Genomic DNA, 23,384 nt, shown 5'->3' on the forward strand with positions numbered 1-23,384 from the left:
AGAAATGGTTATTGGTCACTGTAGTCATTCCTCCTCTCCATACTGGTTGATCCACAGTTATAGTCCATAGTTAGTTGGTATAGTTATTTGCCTTAGTGACATCAGAAGTTGCGTTAAACTTTCTCATTGTCATAATTCCGTCATAATCTATTATTACTTGTCATTTTTATTTTTTTATTTTTTTTAGTTAGACATATTTAATAGCTTTTTTTTTATCCACTACTTTTCATCTTTTGATAATTGGTGCAGATGCAGCTTTCTGTGACCCATAATGAGATGTGTTGAGTCCAGTATGGAGCTCAGCGATGTTGTCTACATACTACGGAGGGAATCTTTTTGATAGAGTTAGTTTCCTCCGTGATGTACTCTGTGTGAAAAATGTAAAAGGTTTGCACGTCTGCCTGTGTGAGCTTGATGTCACAGAACTTTCTGTCATGTAAAGCCTCATTGAATTTCATCTCTGCCTCACCTGGAACATTCATCAAATCCTCTGTGGACTCACGTTATCAGTTGTTGCATGTATCCTCCATTGTATCAGTCCCTATGATTCTCTCAGCTGCTGTGACATTTTGCTATAGGATATAATGATAGTTAAAGCCACCTGGACTATTGGGGTCATGCACGTGAGATCAAAGACAAGACAAGATCATATAATAGCTCATTAATATGTGCACTCCCCCCCATCTGGAGAGGGGTATGAATGACTTAAAGTTACGGTTAGTCACCCTCAGTGTAATCTGTCAAAGGGAGAGACGGTCTTCAGATTTTTCCATCACACATATTTGGGTAGCGTGACCTCTTAGTGAGGTTACTATACCAGAGACCACATGCAGTAGTTTCCCACTCTCATTTTCCTTTACTACACATTCATTTACCTTTGCAGGTCAGTGTAAGGAAAGTTGTAAAAGTTGAACATTAGAATGAAATGCTCAGAGTGTTTGTTGGGCAGCAGGTGGGGAGACATCTGTTCATTGATTTGAGTGTACACATGAGTGAATCCTTTGCAGAGGCATTATTTAATTTCGACTTTTGATGCATGTTGCTTTGATTTGTCTTACTTATGGCCTTGACGGTTGCTGTTGTATAATCTGCTAAACAGAGCTTCCTGAATGTTTTCCAGCCTCTCACTATGAAAATGTCATTTAGTTCTGCTTGTCAGATGAGGCCCGTGTTCCCTCGCCTCCTCTTCTACCCAATCACTTCAAACCCTTGTTGAAGAAGCCCAAAAGTTGAACTTTTAATATGTCCCTCCTATCATTCTCATCCATCTCCCAGGTTTCAGTACAGCTGCTGGCTGACAAATTGTGACTAAATGATGTAGTTGCTGTCATGAAACATTCAAAAGAACGAGTTGCGCGTCATTGAGCAAGTAACCAAAGCGTTTATGCAGCGAGTGTTTAGTGCCAATGCTGCATGGTATCAATATTCATTTCAGCTGATACACACACTCATGCTCAAAGAGCTCTTTATGTTGTGCTGCTAATGTGCTACCCTGTGATGCACAGTGGTTATGTAGAGCTTTGAACTCCACTGACTGCTGTCTGTTGCCAGCATTTCCGGCATACAGAAGAAAAAACTCATCAATGACAATTCATATGTTTTTTATCTGGTCATTTATTAAATGAAAAAGACATCCTTGATTTAAAACTGATAAATCTACTGTAGCACATTTTTACCTTTGATATTTTTATCTAATTGTCACAGTATGTGAGTCATTTAACCAGAAATAGTTTTCATTATTGATTAATCTATAAACCTTTTTTTTTTTGGTTAAGTCTACAAAATGTCAGAAGAAAATAGTGAAAATGCCCATTTCAAGTTCTAACAATCCTCCTTCTTCAAATGTCTTTGTCTAAGCAACAGTACAAAATCCAAAGATATTCACTTTACTTTGATATTAAACAGAGAAAAGCAGCAAATCCTCACACTGGAGAAGATGAAACCACAGAATATTTACCATTTTTGCTTGACAGCTTTGAACAACTGTAATGATTAATAGACAATCCAAATTGTTGCTGCTTAATTTTCTGTCAGTCAAGCAATCGATTAATGAAATACTTGTTACAGCTGTAATTTAAAAGCTTCACTGCTAATGAAAGCAATCCATTGTTTCAGCAGTAAATTGTGTTCTTAATAAGAATTTTTTTTAAATCCATCACTTGCTGTATTTCACTTAACACAGAGATCATCTGATATCATGTCAATAATTGAATGACTTGTTTTCAAGGCTGGGTATCATTTGAAATGTTTCCATACTAATGATAATAAGTATTGATACCAAAATGATAGTTTTTGAGTAAAAGTACAGCTTTTTATAACTGATTCATCGGTCAATTACTTTACTAATAATCAACTAATCATGTGTTCTATAAGAAGAAAGAACATAGTGAAGAAAACCCCTCACAATTTTCTGGACTCCGAAGTGATGTCTTCTGAAAACACAACAATATTCAATTTCTAATGATAGCAGATCCTCACTCTGAAGCAGATTTTGGTGTGTTTGATAAATTACTGGAATTATTAATTGTTTGAAATTGTTGATTAATTTTCTGTTGACTGATTAATTAAATAATCAACGTATTGTTTCAGCTCTAAATATAATACAGAAAGGAAAGTTTCACATTTTTCATGTATAAATCAAAACAACACACATATGTACTTCTAAAACTGAATGTTGTTTATTCTGTAGCTGCTGGCCTATAAGAGATCACTTCCCAACATAATAAATGTTATATAGAAGTATTGAAATTCAATATAGAGTTCTGGAAAACATGAGAAAGAGCTGTCATAGCATGTTGCTGTAGATTGAACCAGTTTACCTCAGACATTAACATCTATTACATTTCAGAAGCGTCTGCAAAAAAACTGGATTCTGTCATTAGAATGAAGGAGAAGCACTTCATTTATTTGTTGAGTACAAACAACACAAAACACAAACAGAGGGTAAATTCAGCAGTGTGTGTGAGACTACACAGAGCGTACGGTGTGTGTGTGTGTGTGTGTGTGTGTGTGTGTTGCAGTATGATCTTCTTGACAGGTCCAGTGACGTATTGTCATGACCGGGCCTGTGTGACTTCATTTGTTGAAGGCAGTGTGAATTAAAAGAATCCTTCAAGTGACTAATGAAAAGGCTGCTGAGCGTGCGTGTGTGTGTGTGTGTGTTAACAGCTGAGGAGTGTAGTGATGGCTGCCTGCTGTAACAGAATCTCTCAGTTGCTCGATCAGATTACGCTGCAGATCCATCTCTTCCGGCCCTCCAGTAAATACATCTTCCTCAAGCCTGTCGCCACTCTCCGCCAGCCCGCTGCACGTTATCTAATGGCAGAAATGGCATTTCATTAGCCTCTTATCCCACCGAGGCCCAAATGCATACTCAATAGCATTACACGTAATTTCTCATAAGGACACATTATTGATCTCGGGCCCCTACCTGAGCTCAAGGAAAAGGGCTATCAGCACTCCAGGGCCCTCCTCATCCAGGGCCATGAAGAATTAAAGCCAAATTAAATTTGACAGCTGTAAATGCCATGGCAATCTATATGCAAAATTTGGAAAAAAAAGAAGCTTTTATTAAAATTTCCGGTATGTTTTTTTTTCTGAGCACAGGTTTGTTGAGAGCTGGCATTTTTTTATTTCTTTGTGGCTCACCCATTGTTTTTCTCTTCATCTTCTGTCTTCTCCTCTCCTTCCGTCTGTCTCGACCTTCCTTATTCTCTCCTGCTATCTGCAGTCTTCCTCCTCCTAATATCCCCTCGCTACTTGAATATTTTCCCACATCCCTGACAGATTCTCTTTGATGTATAAATAATCAAGCTAAATTATGTGCAGCAATGAGGCTCCGTGCTCTGCCGTTCTTATTATACAAAGTAATTTCTACCTAAGAGGGTCAGATTTCCTGACAAATCCCTAATTACCGCATTGCAATAGAAGTGGAATCTATTTGTGCATAAATCAACTGCCGTCCCCCAAGTGGCGAGTGCCTAATATCATGCGCCACTCAATACGGCCCCACTCACTGAACTCTATAATTAGATAATACTTGTGATGATGGTACATTTGAAATCTTAATCTATTTAATGTATAATGAGAGACACTTCCCTCCCCCTGTGTAAAAACATCATTATGTTAGATGGGGTATCTGCTCCTCTGTACCAGCGTAAAGTTCTATCCAAATACTGGAAATGATCGATATGCCACTGCTCAACAAGCCAGTTTCCTGTGTGGAGGCTGCCGCCGCAGGTAAATGTGAAAGGTCATTTAATATGGTGAAGGCCTAATTTTGATCCTCTGTAATAGCTTTCCCACTGTAATTATGCTGCTCTAAAAGCCCCTTTTGTTTGGACTTGGACATCTCCAATTGGTTTGTTTGACAAGTACAATCTGAGGCTGGTTTTAGCGATGTGAATGAGAGAGCTGATAATTACTGTTGACACAAAGGACGAGGACCCTGTCACTCTGTAGACCTGAGAGGAGTCTACCACACATTTGAGGACACATTTCTGTCTAGCTGCTTAGTTTCCTTGGAAATGTGACCTGAATGCAACAGATTTACTTCACTCGAATTTACTTTCTCCGTCTTCTTTACCTCCAGAATTCAGTCAGAGTTTTCACACCAGTAAATGCCTGTGAGGAGCAGCAGTGGGTTTTTCTGTATGATGAGCTGACAGGGTGGGAGCTTTTTACTTGATATAGCCTGCCTCCTACTGTTTTTATAATGCTATTGCAGTTTCAGTCCTCCTTTAGTGAGGCCTCTGGTGACAAACTAATGATGAGCCTACTATACAACCAGAGGTGGATAAATATAATGTTTCATGTCAACACTGTTACATCCTGGAAAATCTAGAAAGTTTAAATGCATCTCTTAAGTCATAGAATCATCCTGAAAAATGTCAAAATAGACAAAAATGCCTGGAAAATGTTTAATGTACAAAAAACATATATTTATGCATATAGACTTAAACCTTAATCTTAAATTCCCTTGTAACAGTTGGCAACTAAAATCAGATGTAAGTTTACCGTCAGATTCCAGTTAACAGATATTTTTCCCACCAAAATGATTCTTTCTATTTGTTATATGTTTCTTTCCACTGCCTATTTGTTAACAGAGTGCACATGTTTGACTGACAAACAAACAAATTCCCTCTTATTTTAATATATATCTACTATTTGTTCTTATTTTGTTGGTAGCCATTGATTTCTGGGATTCACCAATGTTTTCTTATTTTCACTCTTCTGTTAGGTAAGAGAAGATTTTACTAGCAGTGGAGCACTTGTACCAAGATAAGAAAAAAACACCTTGTTGTTTGGTTTTAAATATAAAAACATAAAAACCCCATGAATATCATCATCATTGGATTATTAAATGTGTGGACTAAAGAAATACTATTAGTCGATGGATCCCAATTACAACTATAGTAAGTTTAAGTTCATTACTACTGAAGTCTATCTTCTTCTGGCTGTATTTTGGTGACATGTTTGTGATTCGTGGTCATGTGCCAGAGTATACCTGCCTTTATATAGGGTTTATGGGGTGTTACCTATGTTAATAACACACGCCTCCAATTTAAGATAAAGTGGGATTCAACATTTAGCCCAGCTGGGTAAGAGCAGATTTGGTAGGTTAAGGACATTTAGTGCATTTGGAGTTGACTTCTTTTATTTTTTCTCTTAACAGAAATGAAAGAGAACGTTAATGCTTGAGGCCCAATGACTGGTAAAGGTTGCTTTGTAGTGTCATTTTTTCAGTGTTGGAGATTGCACTGAACCTAACATTAAAAATCAATAATACATCTGAAGATTCAGAACAGCTTGAGCCACTGTGTCTCTGAGTTGTTGTTGTTTTGTCTTTAATATCACAACACAGGAAACAAGGTTAAGAAGTGTATTTCATTTCAGTGTCAGTTTGTACAGCTTCCTGCCATCAGCTTGTGGTGTAGACTACAGCTGTCTGCAAAAATGTATTTATTTAATGAATTTAACCAGGAGTAAAAAGACTCATTGAGATTAAAAATGTATTTTTCAACAGTGTCCTCACCAAGACAGGAGCACAGATAACAAAATAACAAAATAATAACAAAAAAAATTGCACTACAGAATTATAAAATATTTTTTTTAAAAACATGAATCATCATTCAGAACATCTACAGTCAGATGTGCCTGCTTCCAAGTCATTTAAAGTCTCATTAAATGTGTCCAACAGTCCTGGCAATACGTTTTATGGATGTAGGTCTGTCGCTTGGAAGGAAGCAATCCAAGAATAGCCTTATAAATAAGAATGTGCTAGTGGTGAAGTGTATGGGTAGATAAGGCAGACCATACAACAATGAACCTGTGTGCTCCGTGGTAGAAAGTATCCAGTGTATGTACAGTAGGCACTGCAAAGATGCTTGTATAGAACGTCACCATAGTCCAGCCAGACTGAATAATATATACCCAATTTCAACTTCAGCTTTTTCACTTGTTGCTAAATATGAGGCTTAAATGAGAACCATCAGTTATAATTCTAAGATACCCGTATAGAGAAAAAGGGCCCTACTTTAACTGCAAGTGCACAGACTTTGTGGGCATGTCTACTGCTATTTTGGTTGGTGTGTTTGTGTATGTGCTTCTATTTCGGTTCATGTCTATGCAGCAGCACAACATTTAAACATTGTGGGTGAAGGTGAATATAGATCTGGGAGTGTGCTGATTCTTACATACTGTTGCATTGTGCTCTCTGTGCTGGTCACCAAAATACATCACAAATGTGCAGAGTGAGTTTCAAAGTCAGGAAAATACAAAAACTGTTGCAGTTGTGCTTGCGCTGGTCATTATACATCGATGAAAATACAGCCCATGAACTCAATGTCAAAGCCTTTAAAAGTGATGATAGATTGGAGGTTCAGTGGCTTTGATTTTTCATTTGAAAACAACATGAGTTTGGTTTTGTCAGCATTCAAAATAGTGCTGAGCAATAAAATGATCTCTATATGTGATTGCAATAAAAGTTAGGTCTGTAACAATGATACACTCTTAACATTTTATACTTAATACATTTACGATAATGTAACAAGTGTAGTTGATTGTTGTCAAATCAACCTGGTGCATTTTCTCTCCTCTTCTCCTCTCAGCCTTCCCCACAGTCAAACAGAAGAGAGGAGAGAACGTTACGTTCATTTTTCTTTAGGCATTATAAATCTTCCATAGACTGTAGAGCTATGAAAGGTCAATCACAGCACCAATCATGTTCTTCTCTGAGTAGGTAAGCAGTATAGTTCTCACTGCAGGGTATCTAACCTGCTCTTTTATGTATTTGGTTGTTGGACACAGTATGTATCTGGATGATACAGTTCCACTGCACTGTTGAAACTGAATGTTTTTGTTCGAGTGACAAAAGCCTTCATGACACCTTGCACCCATCCATACTGCTGAGAATAATCCTAACTACTCTCCTCTACCTCCTTCTTCCAGCTGACTTTCCCCAAAGCCAAACTGCTGCTGATGTCCAGCAACCAGGAGGATCTGAATGACTGGTACCAAAGCCTGAGCTCAGCTATCAGGTACATGCAACACACAAACACACACAAAGTGATGGTTAGTTTTCAAGAAGTCATGAAATGAATTGCCAGTATGTCAATTTCACGCCATCATTAAAATACTGTATAAAATAAAAGCATGTGGCAGGTTTTCAACTCAGGAAACACAGCCTAGAAAAGTAGTACTCTTGATCTACTTACATCACCCCAACAGAGTATTGGGATTAGTGTGTTTCTTTATATGGTGTCATCTGTAGATTCTGTTTGAATGCTTAAAGTTTTTAATGCTGATTCTGAATGAATTATTAAAATCCCCAGTGCCTCATACTTTATGTCTGCACCATTCCATCAAATGGGAAGATTGTTAATGTTTTACATCTTCCTGACATACAGAGTTTGGTGTCTTTGGAAACTCAACTGTATATTTCTTCTTGTCAACAATTCCATGAACAGATCCAAAACAACAGTGTGTTGATCTGTCTCTGATCTACCAGCTCTACTGGTTCCTGCTGAAGACAGTAAAGAGCCACTTTAAAAATGACTCACTAATATATAGTTTCATTTGGTGTAAAGGTTTAGTGATTTCCTAAAACAGCTGCTCACTATAGTTGTCAAACAGGAGGAAATTTGATGGGGTCTCTTTTCAGATTTGGTTGCACATGTTTGTGGCAGCAGGACAATGTGTGTGTGATTGAGTCAATGTATGTGTTCATGGTGATGACTCATTGATGTGTTTTAGAACAATGGAGCTCTACAGATCAGACCAATAAGTTATTGATGAGTACTTCACATTAATTGATTTATTTATATGTTTCAAAGATATTGTGCTACATTATGTATATTGTCATGTCTCTGAGGGTAAAAAATCAGACTTGCATCGACTTGTAGAATTGAAGTGGTTTATTGCAAGGGAGCCAAGGAATCCATCGTACATCTCATATTTATACACATATATATTATTTTTCACACATATAAATATTGTCCTCATTAAATGACACGTCCTTCACCAAATGAGTGAGTACTATCTCTCAACTGATGAAAAGCATGTGGCTCATAGTCTCACCTGTGTGTGTGTGTGTGTGTGTGTGTGTGTGTGTGTGTGTGTGTGTGTGTGTGTGTGTGTGTGTGTTCGTTACATATTTTAGTGTGGGAGCATTTCAAATGTGAGGACAGTGATACATAAAGATGCTACTGAATGAGTCTGAGTAGAAGTTTGACAAAGGCTGATGGTGAGGCTCAGGCAGACAGCCCCTCAGCATTGATCAGCCAGACCTCAGGAACTGCACTCCCAGCCTGCCTGGCCCAAGCTCCCTGGAGGAAGGTCCTGGTCGGCCCCGTTATATGAAGGGGCCCGTCTATGCTGAGGGCCTCGACCCCGGCGTGCCCGGCCAGGCTAATTAGTTTATCACTTTGTCAGAGAGGAGAGAGAGGAGGCTGTCAAAGACCTCAGACCACCCAGCAGATGGGGGCCGAGGCTGCAGGCTGACGGCTCTAAACTCCAGAGAATGTAATTAACTAGTGGAGGACTGAGGAGAGGACAGGCTGAGAGGACCAGGGGTCAGCAGCTCTCACACCACTGGGGAGGGGTGCAGGGCTGAAGGGTGTGTGCGTGTGTCCACACTTAACTGAATTATTGATTTAACAAAGAATACACAGCGCCTGCACTGACATCTCTGGATGTATTGGATGTTGCTGTCAGTGATTATCAAAAAATGATTTACATTGATTGGTCGTATCAGATTGATATGACTACATCGCTTTCATTGTTTCTGATAGCAAAGTCACACATATTACACACATATACCACACATACAATACCAGTTTATACAGTTATCTTTTGTTCCACTTAAAGTGTGTTTCCCTTTGTTAAAAAAAACCCTATTAATACCTACACACACTCTCTCTCTCTCTCTCTCTCTCTCTCTCTCTCTCTCTCTCTCTCTCTCTCTCTCTCTCTCTCTCTCTCTCTCTCTCTCTCTCTCTCTCTCTCTCTCTCTCTCTCTCTCTCTCTCACACACACACACACACACACACACACACACACACACACACACACACACACACACACACACACACACACACAGCTCCTAGCCAAGGGACTTAATTATATGTGGATCAATGCTTGGTGACAGTAAGTGAACGGTGAGGTAGACTGGGGCCTGACCAGCAGAACACAATTGAACTCTCACTTACCTTTTCATTTGCAACTTATGACCCTTCCCACCTCTTAAGGTTGACCTCATATGATACATGTATAATATATGTAATATGCAGGGCATTTACATATCATCATTTATCTTGTCTTCATGTCACTGTTTCACAAAACCCTGCTTTTTAAAGAGTATTTGTTTGTAGAAAAATATACAGTCCAGATAAAAAATGGTCCCAAGCTCACATCTGGAAATATGTTTTGTCAGATGTAATGCATTACAGCTGAACACAGTTTATTACACTGAACCTCAGTTAATGTTAAATGTCATTTTGCATTTTCCATATTTTGATTTATATTGATGTTGCAAAATATTCTCCTACTCCTCTAGAATGTCTTAAATATCTGGAAGTTTATAAACACACTTTTAGTTTTAGTTTAGTTCTATTGCTATTTTTAGACTTTCATTTCTACTCATGTTAAATGGACTGTACTTATATACTATATATGTTGCAAATGTTTGAACCTCCACTCTCCTCAGAGACTCAGGCCTCCAGTTTCACTGTCCTAAACTGCCAGTGACGGCCGATAACAGCAGCAGTGTGTGTTTGATTGTTTGCTGGGACAAACTGCTGGGTGCTGTCAGCCTCTATTACCTAAAGACACACTGAATAGCAGTCCCTATAATATTCTGATATTCAGGCTGATCCAGAACATGTGTTACTATGATAAATATGAATAAAGTCATGAGGTATAAATGACATAAAATATAAGAATGTTTTAAAATATAATGTTGATATTTTACCTCACATTTAGCCTACACAGAATTCAACTTAATGAAATAAGATATTAAGACAATAGTGACACATTTCCTTATGCCCTGATTGTGTGTGTGTGTGTGTGTGTGTGTGTGTGTGTGTGTGTGTGTGTGTGTGTGTGTGTGTGTGTGTGTGTGTGTGTGTGTGTGTGTGTGTGTGTGTGTGTGTGTGTGTGTATGTGTGTGTGTGTGTAGGAAGTTGCAGTCTAAGCAGACAGTAGTCTATCAAAGAGATGAGTTGTGCAGAAGACCTCTCCACTCATCTGCCGACAGGAATGACACACCAAACAGCAGTGGCAATGATCCCAGCAGGAAGAGGAACATGGTGAACTACACACACACACACGCACACACACGCTGTCATAACAAACTGTTAAACATTCATATACTTCACTTTAACTTCACATTTGCCACTGTCAGACGAATAAGAAAAGCAAATGAGCAGAGAAAGTTCTCTACATCAGAGTGATGTGTGTGTGGACTCAGTGGAATCACAGCTTTTCCCCTAAGTTCCAAGCTGAATATAAAGTACTGATTTTAAAATGTGTTTGTTCTGACACCACATTTTCTAAAAATGCATTTCCAGTTCTAAAAACACAAAACCTGCTGGAACAGATGTCTCCATATTGTGCAGCCCTCATAACATCAAATGACAATGTGTAATGTAATGTTTCTGTCATAGTGAACCCACAGAATAATCACAGATCCTCTCAGCTGTAGTGTTTTGATTTTACAGCCCACAAATTCTTCTCTCATCAGCTTCATTTCCAGCAGCAGAGAGAGAGAGAGAGAGAGAGAGAGAGAGAGAGAGAGAGAGAGAGAGAGAGAGAGAGAGAGAGAGAGAGAGAGAGAGAGAGAGAGAGAGAGAGAGAGAGAGAGAGAGAGAGAGAGAGAAAGAGAGAGAGAGAGCTCTGATAAACTGCAACATGTAGCAGCTAAAGAGACATATTTCTCTCAGGAGGTGGTGGAGACCAAACAGAGTGAATATTGGTGTTCACTTCATCACAACACAAACACAACTACTGGATATGTAAATAGGAAACTTCCATACTATATTTAACTTCCAATGTTAAATATAGTATGTCAGATATTGTCTTTACTTCTTGTTCAGCTGTTTCCAAAAGACTTAAATCAATGAATACAGCTTAAAAACATCTACTAAATAAAACATGTCACTTTCTTTGTTTAGTTTGTCCACACCTTGGAACAAAACACAGAGGTGCTTTAACACTAAAACTAACTTAAACACACAAATGTTTCTATATAAAGTGTCTCTGCCTCTATTCAGGTGAACAGTGAGCAAAGTGAGCATGCTCAGACGCCTGCAGTTGAGTGGGAGAGCAGCGCCCCCAAAAGGATGAAGCAGTCTGATGCTTCAGGGGAGAGGTGGGATCATTTAGTCTTTCATTAGACTTTCTATCAGCAGCAGATATAGTGTATTATATATAGTGTGGATATACCTTTAGAGCGATGAATGTGTACTGATTTCTTTTCAATATTACTCAACACCTTTTTATTTGAGGTGTTGATTAAATAACTATGTCTCCAGTCTGAGGTGTAGTTTTAAAGTGTTTTTTATGTATGTGTGTGTCCATCAGCTCAGAGGCGTCTGCATCCAGCTGTGTGATCTTCTGATTGAAGTGTGTGAGACGATGCTGGATCCTGCACAGTGTCTTCACTTCACGTTGACTTTTGTGTTCCAACTCATTTTGACAAACATGACACACACGTGACTGTCCCGCTGTGTCGTCTTTTTCTTTTTCTTTTTCTTTTTTAACATGTCAACTAACAGCAGCTCCAGCTTCTGCTCATCCTGTGCAATATAAACTATTCTGATGTGCTGCTTTAAAGAACAAATATCTGCCGAATGTTTAACTGTGAGCAGTATGTTGCTGCTGAACTCCAGCTGAGATTAATATACTTATACCAACACTGTATATGCTACTATATTCACTACATTCTGTTTAGTGTATCACTGGTGGGTACATCCCATTAAAAAGCATGTTAGGAAAAGGAAAGTTAATGGGGGAGGAGCAATGAAACAGTTCAGTCATGATACTTGTGAAGCTGTTTACTTTTAAAGTATCCAATAACATAAGAATAACTTTCAAACCTCTGATTCTGTTCAATCTCTGACTGGACCAAACTAAAAGCTGTGCTGACTGTTTGTAATTGCATGCAATCTTACAGTCATGTACATTATGTGGAATTTTCCATAATTACCATGCTCAGTTTTATGACCATCAGTGTAACATCGTATCCACTCATTCTTAATGAATTTTCTGTTTTTTTCAACTTGATGCTAGAAGTGTATGAAAAGATACAAACATCATTCAAGCTAACAAGCCTTTGAGTATCAAACTTCATTGTTGACCCTGTAAACCATAATCTGATAGAATCATTTTAACACACAGATCCAAGTGCCTTATGTCACAGAATCAGCTGCTGAGAGTGCAGTACTTCTGCCTTCTGCACCTAACACTCAAATAGTGATGATGTCACTATGAAGGAAACCAACCAAATAGTTTGAGTCTTTTCATGGGATTTGTTGAAAATAAGAAAAATATAGATCATTATGGGACTTGTGCTTTAAATCAATGATAATACTATTTATTATTAACTGTTACAGCAGCACGGTGAGTTGCCATGAAATCTCTATGGAAACTCACGGCGGCCACACTTCGCCACCACCGCTGTTGTCCGCCGCGAGTTTCCATAGAGTTTCCATGGCAACTCGCCGCAGGATGCTTTTCGACACTCTTCGGTGTGTTCCTGGGGTTACACTCCATCAAACTGCTTTACTGCCTCACACAATCATGATATTCAATTGAAAGTTAAAATTTTTGGGATGTCTGATTTGATTGTTGATTTATTGTAAAATATAGTGACTAATAGTTTTTAAATGGGAGACATACTCTGTCTGTAATTGACTGATTGCATTTAAGCTTTTGCACTGTACTGTAGTAATGACAGTCTGTGTTCATGTGGACTTCTATAAAATCCATTCATGCATCCAGGTGAGAAAACCTGGTTAACATATGAATTGTATATGCTCTTATATGCTATCTACGTTTTTATTATCGTATATTTTATCCTTTACTATCCAAATCAAATATGTGCTACTCTCCTGTATAATGCTCATCGTATTTTATTGACACAATTTAGCATTTTTAAGCTTTCAATGTATTTTACAAATATATATTGCATTATCCTGTTTTACTACTAACATGCTACAGCTGGTACACTGGTTATGAATCACATCCAAGAAAATGGAAATGAGGGTGACTCCAATAAAACTCTTAAATGAAATTATATGTATTTTTCAGGTCTTGTATTTACCAAATATATCCACTAGGTGGGGACACGTGCTTTAACAGAAGGGCACAGAAATGGTTTTACTTCCACACTATTTGGCATCACAAGGCCTGTGTGCACAGTGTGATTTTTGGCTGCCTCAGACAAAAGTCCATCATCATGAGAGAAACATAAAAATCTTTGAAATAATGTAATTAAAAACTGGATCTCACTGTGACATGTCCACCAATGGACCAAATACAGCCTGCTTCCAAACTCTGACATGTCCCACATTTCACAGTGTGACAATTGTGTTTGTGTTTATATGACCCATGTCCACAAACCAACCAGTCTAAAATGACATGAAATTATCCAGAATCATTGGCAGAAACAACCCTTTTAGTTTTTCCTATTAAACAGCACAATTCACACATTCATCACATCAACATGGTTTATTCTGTACAGTCTGATACAGTTTGCAGCCAACATTTTATTAAACCTTTGAGGACTGCAACAGTAAGTCTATTAGTCGATTCATTAATTAGTTGCCAGCAATACAATCTATTTTCACCAACTATTTTGATAATTGATTAATTGTTTTGAGTCAATTTCTCGTTCCAGCGTATTATATGTGATTTTTTTTCATTTTTTGTTTTATTTAGTCTTAAATTAAACTGAATATCTACACGTTGTGGACTATAAAAGAAGGCATTTGATGTCTCCTTTGAATTTGGAAAACAGTGATGGACCTTTTTCACAATTTTAGAGACCGAATCAAGAATAATAATTGTGAGTTGCAGCCTTCAAACCCATGTGGCAGTGTTTGACATGCAGTGACACTTTAGATTGTTGCATTAGTGGAGTTTTTCAAAAAGACCATGTACTTTACATGTAGACCATCATCCCTCTCTCTCTCCTATTATTTCCTGGCAGCTGTCTACACTTTCTAATAAATATCTAACATGTTTTCTTACAGAGTTTGGGGGCCTCAAGTAACATATGGCTGACAGTAGTATCTTGAGTAATGATCCTGTCAGAGCTACAGATCCAAACCAGACTGATCCACTCCATGTTTTAAGTGGTTCTCACATTTAAAGGCACTTGGTGTTGAGCTGTATCTTTCACAGAATCCTGAGTCTGACACAGATTTGGATGTTCACTCTCTCTCCTGAAGGAAGCAGGGCTGCTGTAATGCTGATGAAGACATTTTAAATATTCAGCACTTCTATATGTGGTGTGCAGAAAGAGTGAGAGTGATTAGGTTTCTATTTTAGAGAGCAGATGATGGGTGGTCACTGCAAAATCTACATTAAAGCTCCATCACAATGGCCTGTTTCTCAACACATTAACCACAGCAGTGTGGTTCACAGATCAAATCTAACATTAGAATTTGTCACTGCTAGTTCTCAAACTGCAGTTCTGTATTATTACCACTAGATAGAGGCAAACACAAGTGAACCATCCTTTTCACATTTTACTGTTTAATCCCAGGAACACTGAACTTTACTTTGTAAATCCCAGTTATGAAAGCTGAAATTTTCCCTTTTGTAGATTACAGCAAATCATTTATATGCCTCATTATAATCTACAAAAGACAACACTAGAATGCAATCCCAATAAAAAATCCCAATAACTATGATATTGTAACCTCTTGAAAACAGCAGATGAAGAACACAGGCACATAACATCATTTTGCTTTCCTTCCCAGAACCGATTTGTGTCAATAATGGCACTTTACCTCAAGCATACATGATGGAGCACACTGTTAACTGTTACATCAATTACATATCTCTTCTCATTTATTTTTATGTATATGAATCATTGTTCACCAAATAATTGTTAAAATAAGCTGCTGTGACTCTGCCGTCAGATACAACCCCCAAAACTTCTATCAATCAATGGTATTATTGACTGAATAAAAGAAAACATAATAATATTAACATTAATAAACAGACATGGTGTTTTCATACAGCACCAGCTGCTCCTTCTGTTTCATTCTAAAACCTTTTCTTGTTCCTTTGCCGTTCTTATCCTTATTTATTTATTCACTTGTTAGCATTATTATTATCATCAATATTTTTTCTCGCTATATTTTTTTTCTCTCTTTGACTTATAACTACTATCCCACATTGCTCCTCTGCACTCACGCCTACTCACACACTATTTTTTCTTTCCTGCTGTACGTCCTCAATGTGTGAGTGTGTCTTGTCATGTCATGCATTATGTTCTGTCTTTCATCTCTCTAAAAAAAGATAATCCTGAATTATTCGTGTTTTAATGACAACTTTATGACTGCATCACTCATATTGTCCTTTTTATGTTTAGAGAATTGGAACATTAATTTTCACACACCCCCATAACTTTCACATAGATATCCTTCCTCCTCACACAACTGTTCACCTCTGTGTTAATTCAGGCAGCAGTATTCATTGTCACTGCATCATGTTCAGCCTGTGACTCCTGCAGAGACAACACATGCCTGGAATGCTTTTCTCTGTGTATGAAGTGAATACATCATCACTGATTCACTCAGAGCATCCATCATCTTTATTTGTTTAGATTGATTCCTTTAAAGTTGAGACAGATGAAACTGTTGTGTTCTGACCACGGTTACATCAGTGAGGCCAAGAGTCACATAGCTATAGAGAATGTGAAGGTACGCTGTGTTGCATGTGACACAATTAGGTGACACCGGTGGCACAATGATACAAAACTTAGCAGACATTCTAGTTTTCTCACAGCAGAATGACTCAAAGAAAGCTGCTGTGACTAATAAAAGCATCAGATTTGTTTATTATTAAGACAAACTGAGTAAAATAAAACCTTAAACGACACTTGCATTGTGTTCTTGCATACAGAACCACACATAGCTCTGTCTTTTATCCTCGCTTTTCACAGTTATGATTGATGTGACCAACCATCTGTGTGTGGTTACTGAAAACACCCTCCTATCTGTCATGATTACATTTGTGTTCACCCTTATTTTTTTATCTGCATGTACTGCAGGTATGCACCCATCTAAAGCCCTTTCTGTCTGTTATTTATTTGATGTTATTTATTAAGGAATTATATAAGCAGGTAAGAAGGATGTGGGAGGTGATGGGAAATATCTTGTGCTTGAAGCAGTTTGTGTTCGTTCTCCACATGACTAATCTCTTATGTAATTGACACATACATTAAAAATTCTTTAGTTATCTAAACTGAAAGCTTGAAAATCTTGTAAATACTGGTCTGCAGGTCTCATGTCCTACGGGTTCATCTTTAGTTGTAGTTATGGTGCTGAAGTTAGACTCAAGCTTTGACACATTCTTTACATTCAGTCATATGAATTCAAGGCACAGCTGGAATGCAGCTTTATTACAGATGTAAACAGGAGACAGGTAGTTAGCTGTGGTTTGGTTCTCTTTTATGTTACTACAGGACTAAAACATGCAGTTGGTTATTTGTTGTCCTGACAATATTACTGAGAGAGCTATTATACAAGGCCCTGACCTCACGTCCACACGAAACGTTTGCTGATAAGAGATGAGATATTCCTTTATTAGTCCCACGATGGAGACATTTACAATATTACAGCAGCAAAGTGGACAGTACAAAAAGCTTTGATGAAAAAAAAGAACAATAAATAATAAATAAGTACAAAAGCAGTAAAAAAAAAAAAAAAAGAAAGAAAGAAAAAAAGACAATAGTAGAAAAAAAATATATAGTGATTAATTTTATGTACAAAAGTAAATAAGTTATATTGATGTTGAGTGATATATATATATATACCATAAAAATCGGTGTATAAGTCGCACCTTTTTTTTTCATTGTAAAGTGAGGTGCATCTTATACACCGGTGTGTCCTATTCACCAGTAAAATACAGAGAGGTTGGAAGTTTACATGTTAAGTCAATGCAAACACGCGATTAGACGCGAATTCACGCCCAGTGACGCGATAACGCAATACACACAACGCGATGCCGCAAAAATCATGTCCATCGCTCGAGTTGAACATTTTGAACTTTTGCGGCAACTTCGTGTGACGCCGTGCCGCGATAGCCTATCAGCGTTGAGATTCTCCCGACGTCACTTAAGTCATGACGTATAGCCCAGCTGGCTTTCCCTTATAAAGTTTTGAAGAAGAAAAAAAACAAACAGGGTGGCGGTAATGCACCAATTGTTGTTTGCCAACCGCCATTAAACAGAAGAAGAAGAAGAAGAAGAAGAAGAAGGAAAAAAAAACAACAGCTGACTCTCCCTGCATAGATTCAACAGTTAATTTACGTGTGTTTTTGTCAGCTGATGTGTGTCGCAGGAAATGGAAGAGCCTCAGGAGCCTCAGGGACACATATGAGAGAAAAGAGTAAGTGATCTCAGCCATGGTTGATGATTGAAGAAGCAATGTTGTTGTTATGTAGTGAAAATGGGCGGGCTCGCTACACGATGACGCAAATTTTACATTATGGTCACAAAATGGTCACGCGTCAAAACTCGAGCGATGGTGCGACAGATTCTCATTTGTCGAGCGATTTTGTCGCGTTCATCGCTGTTGGTCTGAACACAGCTTAAGAACAATAACTAGAACTGTAAAGATAATGTTAGCATCCACACTCATGAACTATAACGTCCTATAAACAGCTGTGAAAAGCACGCACACACTCCAGCTGTGTCTGCAGCTAATGAAAATCGATAGAATATTGATGACCTGTTACTTCTGTATGTTGTACGGAAAAATAAAAAATAAAACCAGAAGTAGACCTAAAATACTGATATTACACAGTAGTGAAGATCATGATCTTGCCTTTACCAGAGTCAGGTGACACAATGTTGGTTATCTTTGGCTAGGGTTGGGTTCTGTGCTCTGGCTTAGTGAAACATGACATGAGAAGTTTCCAGGCAGAATCAGGCTGCAGTCACAAACAGAGGGTTCAATGAGATGAAGCCATCAGTTGTTGAGTCATGGTCTTGTTGTCAGGTTTAGTTTTTGGCCACTTGGGGTCCATATAAAAGTAGTGAACTCAACATTGGCATGTCACTTTTTTGGTTAATGTGTTGATCTTGTTTGCAAACAACAGCTAAGCAGCTAGTCTACAGTAAGGCTGCTGTATTAATAAAAATGATAATAATAACAGTCAAAAACTGAAATTACTGTTCCTATGTGTAATTTTATATAAATGTGTTGGCTAACGTTAGCTTGTCTCAAACTCCCTGCATGTGACAATCAAATGCTTTTGTCCCGTCATTCAGAGCGCTAATGTAACGTCTCAACAGAAATCTACAGAGATCCACTCCTGATCACTTATGAAAAATAATCAATATTGAATATTTGAAATGCTGACGTACGAGTGAAGCTATTAAACCAAATGTCACTAATGTAGTTCTAAATGTTCTCATTATTAATGCAGTAAACTATCTTCAGTTTATGCAGCGCTGCTTTTGCTCAGTTCATTGAAACAGGAAACAATGAGGAGATGAATGTGTTAAGATTCAAATGTTCATTAAAGTTAACAACATTAATCATTTGTGTCTAAGCTTAGTTGTTACTGAGCAGCTAGCTGAAAGCTTTAGCATGTTGCTTGGTAATGTTGAGATGCCCTCTAGTGGAAAAAACATAAAATAACCACAATAACAGTTGTAGCGAAATCATGGATATTATACATAGACTGTATATAAGAAATGGACGTAACATCCGTGACGTCACCCATTGGTTTGTGGACTGCTGCTCAGAAGCCAATAGTTTCGGATCTGGGCAGCGCCATCTTGAAAATGTCCGGTGCATGCCGGGAAAAATAAAAACACACATTCTACTTATATGGGCATCAGGAGAGGCATGAGGTGCCCTCCTGAACCTGTCAACCAGTCAACCTGTCAATCACGACGTAGCCACGCCCTAATGCATACCCTGCTTTATCGTCAAATATCAAATCAGGGAGGCCAAAATTTCACAAATGAACATCATACTTCATTGAAGAAGGCTTTAAACTAGCGATTGAGACCATAAACACATTTTGAAAACGTTTACTGAGGTTAGAAATCAAGTGAGAAGTTGGTGAATTCTCCATTGACTTGTATAGAGACGGAAGTCCTTTTGACACCAAAACGGTCGCCCCCTGGTGGCCTTTTGATAGAATGCAGTTTTAAGTTACTTCCGCGTTGGCATCATTTCAGAGGACCGGAACTCCCCGCCTGATATTATAAGATATTAAAAATAGCTCTCATAATCAGGGGCACTATTCTTCACCTAAGAAGGAAAAGATTGTACTTAATTGGTAGTTTGTTTGATTAGCCAATTAATAAATCAATAAATCATAATTAATAAATAAATTCATTTCTGAATCAGTCAAATATCTAAAGTTCATGGCTCTACGGTTTAATAGATCCCCTGTATCACTTCAAAGAATAGACAATAGAATTGATTGAGTTTTATGGATTTTATTAACTACACACTACTAATAAATGATGTATAAATACATGTAATGATGAGTTTGCAATACAATATGAATTCAACAGATGGTTACTCGATATAGCGACATGAATGAAAGATGATGGTGAATGATGAATTTAAATGAAGGATATGTAATTATGTGGAAACTAAGAAAATTGTTTTTAGTTTTACTGAGTTTTACTTTTAAAGAAAATTTGAATTACTCAATCTGACATCCACCCTTGATTAAAGCAATATTTGGATCCTACTTTCATCCATGGAGGGCCTCAGCTGTCCGTCCTTCAGAACCACGCGTACAAACACCAAGTGGAAGATCTCAGAGAGCGTCGCAGGTCCGGGCGGGGTGCTGTGAGGATGATCCTGGTCGGCTGGCCTTTTCTCAGACTGCCTGGTCCGCTGGTTGTCTGCCTGCACACTTTGTCCCTCTCGATTATGATGAGTCGTAGGATTGACAGACGTTTGTCTGCCCAAAAAGCTCTCACAGGTTGATGAAAGATGGAGGAAAAGTTCAATTTAACTAGCTCACTGTTTAATAACTTTCTGGAGAGATCTCAGCGTTGGCCACACGTCAGAATCCTCAAAAATGTCAAAACAGGCTGAATGCAAAACTTAATGACGTGTTTACTTAAAGGATCTTTCCTCTGTACGTTTGCCGACAAAAGTTACAAGATTACAAAAACTTTAAAAACTTAGATAAAGAATAACTAAAGATTAAAAAAATAAGATAAGGTGACTAAGGTAAGATTGTGTGAGGTGAAGAAAAGAAAAGATGGACAAAGCAAAACCTGAAACAACGCAAAGCCAAGTCAAGTCAAGCAAAGCTGGTTTCAGATGGGTGCAGCTGGGTTTTGTCCTGGGGAGGGCTTGTGTGTCAGCCAATCAGGTTCATCACAGCTACTTTGAGGATCTAATTTCCAGCTTTTTACTGTGAAACTTTTCATCATCATCGTTCATTCAGTATTTAATCCTGATTATAAAATGCATACTATAACATAGTAACACAGAACACAGGATGCATCATTCTGGCATTAATATGACATCAGCTTGATTCATCAAGCTGCCATTCATTAAAACCTGAAAAGGATTAATATGATCAAGCATGATCACATTGTTATTCTACTTATACCATGGTAGATCATTGATTATCACCATAATGTAAACATAACATTGTGACCCACAATGAACACTGAAAGAGACATGCACCAAGAGACTGTACCTTTAAGGGAGACGTTTACGGGGTACTATTTCCGGGTTTACGTTGTTGTGGCAGTTTTCACCTCACTCGCTGTACAGTGATGTATACATATAAAAAGTGGAGAGTAAAGCTGACTCGACGCATCTCCGTCTCTTGTCTCCTCACTTATCACACTCCACAACATCATTGTAACACTTTCTGACATTAAGTAACATTCTCATACCAACATTTGTTTTTTACTAAAAGAGAAAGTATAATGACAGTTCTTCAAATACCCATTTATATGTGATCGCTGTAATAACTGTTACAATGGAGGTTTCTTTAGGTCATTGATACTGATATAAGTAATTGGTATAGTTTAAACCATACTATTTACTAAGATGTTCTTGTTTAAGTTTTTAACACTAATTTTCTCACTTTCATGCTCTGTGTGGTTTCAGGAGACACAGAGAGGGAAGTCAGGAATGTGCTGTGTCTTTTCATTTATGTCTGCGGTCTGTGTGACTCTAATCTGATGTAGAAAGGGTTAGTAAAGTCTCTCCGATAAGTTATGACGTCCAAAGGAGACACCAAAATCTGTCTTTCGTTACTTTTATGTAGTAAAACCTGGTCCAGTTTACTCATCCCAGGGTCAAAGGTGACTCTGACCTGATGATGTTCTGAACCGTACTGATGCTGTGTCCGCTACACAGTGGTTTTGGCAACACATAAGCCTGTATATAAGTACATCATAAATATTAATAACAGATTCAATCTGATCATTAAAAATTCAAATATAAATTGAATATTAAAAATAATAATGAATGAAAATTGAATGGAGAGGAAGATTGACAGTTCTAACTTTTTGCAGCTTTTTCTCTGATGCTATGAGAGCCCTGACACTGAACCAAAGCAGTTAAGTTGCAGCCCGAGGTGTGGAGTCACTGATAATTCTCTGTAAGTTCATCACTACAAGACACAAATACATTACACACTGACAGAAAAGACATTGTTATTATAAATATATTTTAATATTTAATTATTATTTAATTTTCCCCACTGTGGGATCAATACATTTATCTTTATCTTTATCTTTATAGCTGCTCGAATGCAATGGTTTTTAACATTACATCAAGTACAAAATTGTGTCACATGGCGGTTAAGTTTTATCCTTTCGTACCACAAAGTGAGATGTTTGAAGGATTTGCAGATACCATCATGTTTTCATGCTAGTTAAATCACATTAAGGATTGCATGTACTGACACAGAGAACAATGGATCTATGATCTGTAATGTGAGAGAAAGTTAGAGGGATTTCTAATGGATGGAATGGATTATGAGCCACCATTCACTGTTCTGGTGATAACTCCACTGTCATAACACGAAAGGATTAGTAATTCGGCTGGTGGACCCGCCTGTCCTCAACAAACCCTAACCAGAGCCATATGTTGGCTATCATGCTGTTTGCTACATCAAACAGATTCCATGCCTCTGAAGCAGGCAGAGCCCTCTGACCTTCTCCTGGATCCAGCCAGGATTTGGATATGCTCTGCTGCATGTACAGCCCTCCCAGACCTCTCCCACACACAGACATGGAAAACACCACTGGCTGACAATCTCTGATGCTTTCTGCTTGTTGAATGTCAGAGCCTGGAAATAAACCTCTCCAGTCACTGAATGTGACACCAGAAACGTATATTTCCAACAGCAGATAGTTTTTCTCTGCTATCAAATACCACAGCTGTGGTTTAAAGAACTAAAGAATAAAATGAAAGCTCATTTATTGCATTCTCAGGTTTTACAGGTTCTAAGCATCCAATATAATTTGCAGGTCAAAAATAAAGTAATTCAGTTGAAAACACATTAAACACATCTTACCTTCATGACTGAAGGCTGCTGACTCACAGGTTGACGCCCCAGTGTTGCCAATCACCAGTTTCAATAAAAAGATTATTTTTTATTAAAAGTCCACTTCCTTTACTTCCCTGTAGCACATAGTTGTGTATCTG

At 37.9% G+C, this 23,384-nt stretch overlaps 1 protein-coding gene across 1 annotated transcript in view; it reads left to right on the forward strand.

Annotated features, from left to right (window-relative positions):
• The window catches only part of arhgef39 (Rho guanine nucleotide exchange factor (GEF) 39), a 65,444-nt gene extending 53,329 nt beyond the window's left edge, over nt 1-12,115 (forward strand). The window contains exons 8-11 of the mRNA XM_062444184.1: nt 7,450-7,538; nt 10,676-10,805; nt 11,769-11,866; nt 12,079-12,115. Coding sequence (XP_062300168.1) covers nt 7,450-7,538; nt 10,676-10,805; nt 11,769-11,866; nt 12,079-12,115 — 354 coding nt within the window. The remainder of the gene's footprint in view (nt 1-7,449; nt 7,539-10,675; nt 10,806-11,768; nt 11,867-12,078) is intronic.
• Nucleotides 12,116-23,384: the final 11,269 nt, after the last annotated feature.

The sequence above is a fragment of the Scomber scombrus genome, chromosome 22 (assembly GCF_963691925.1).
Source record: "Scomber scombrus chromosome 22, fScoSco1.1, whole genome shotgun sequence".
Classification (NCBI taxonomy): domain Eukaryota; kingdom Metazoa; phylum Chordata; class Actinopteri; order Scombriformes; family Scombridae; genus Scomber; species Scomber scombrus.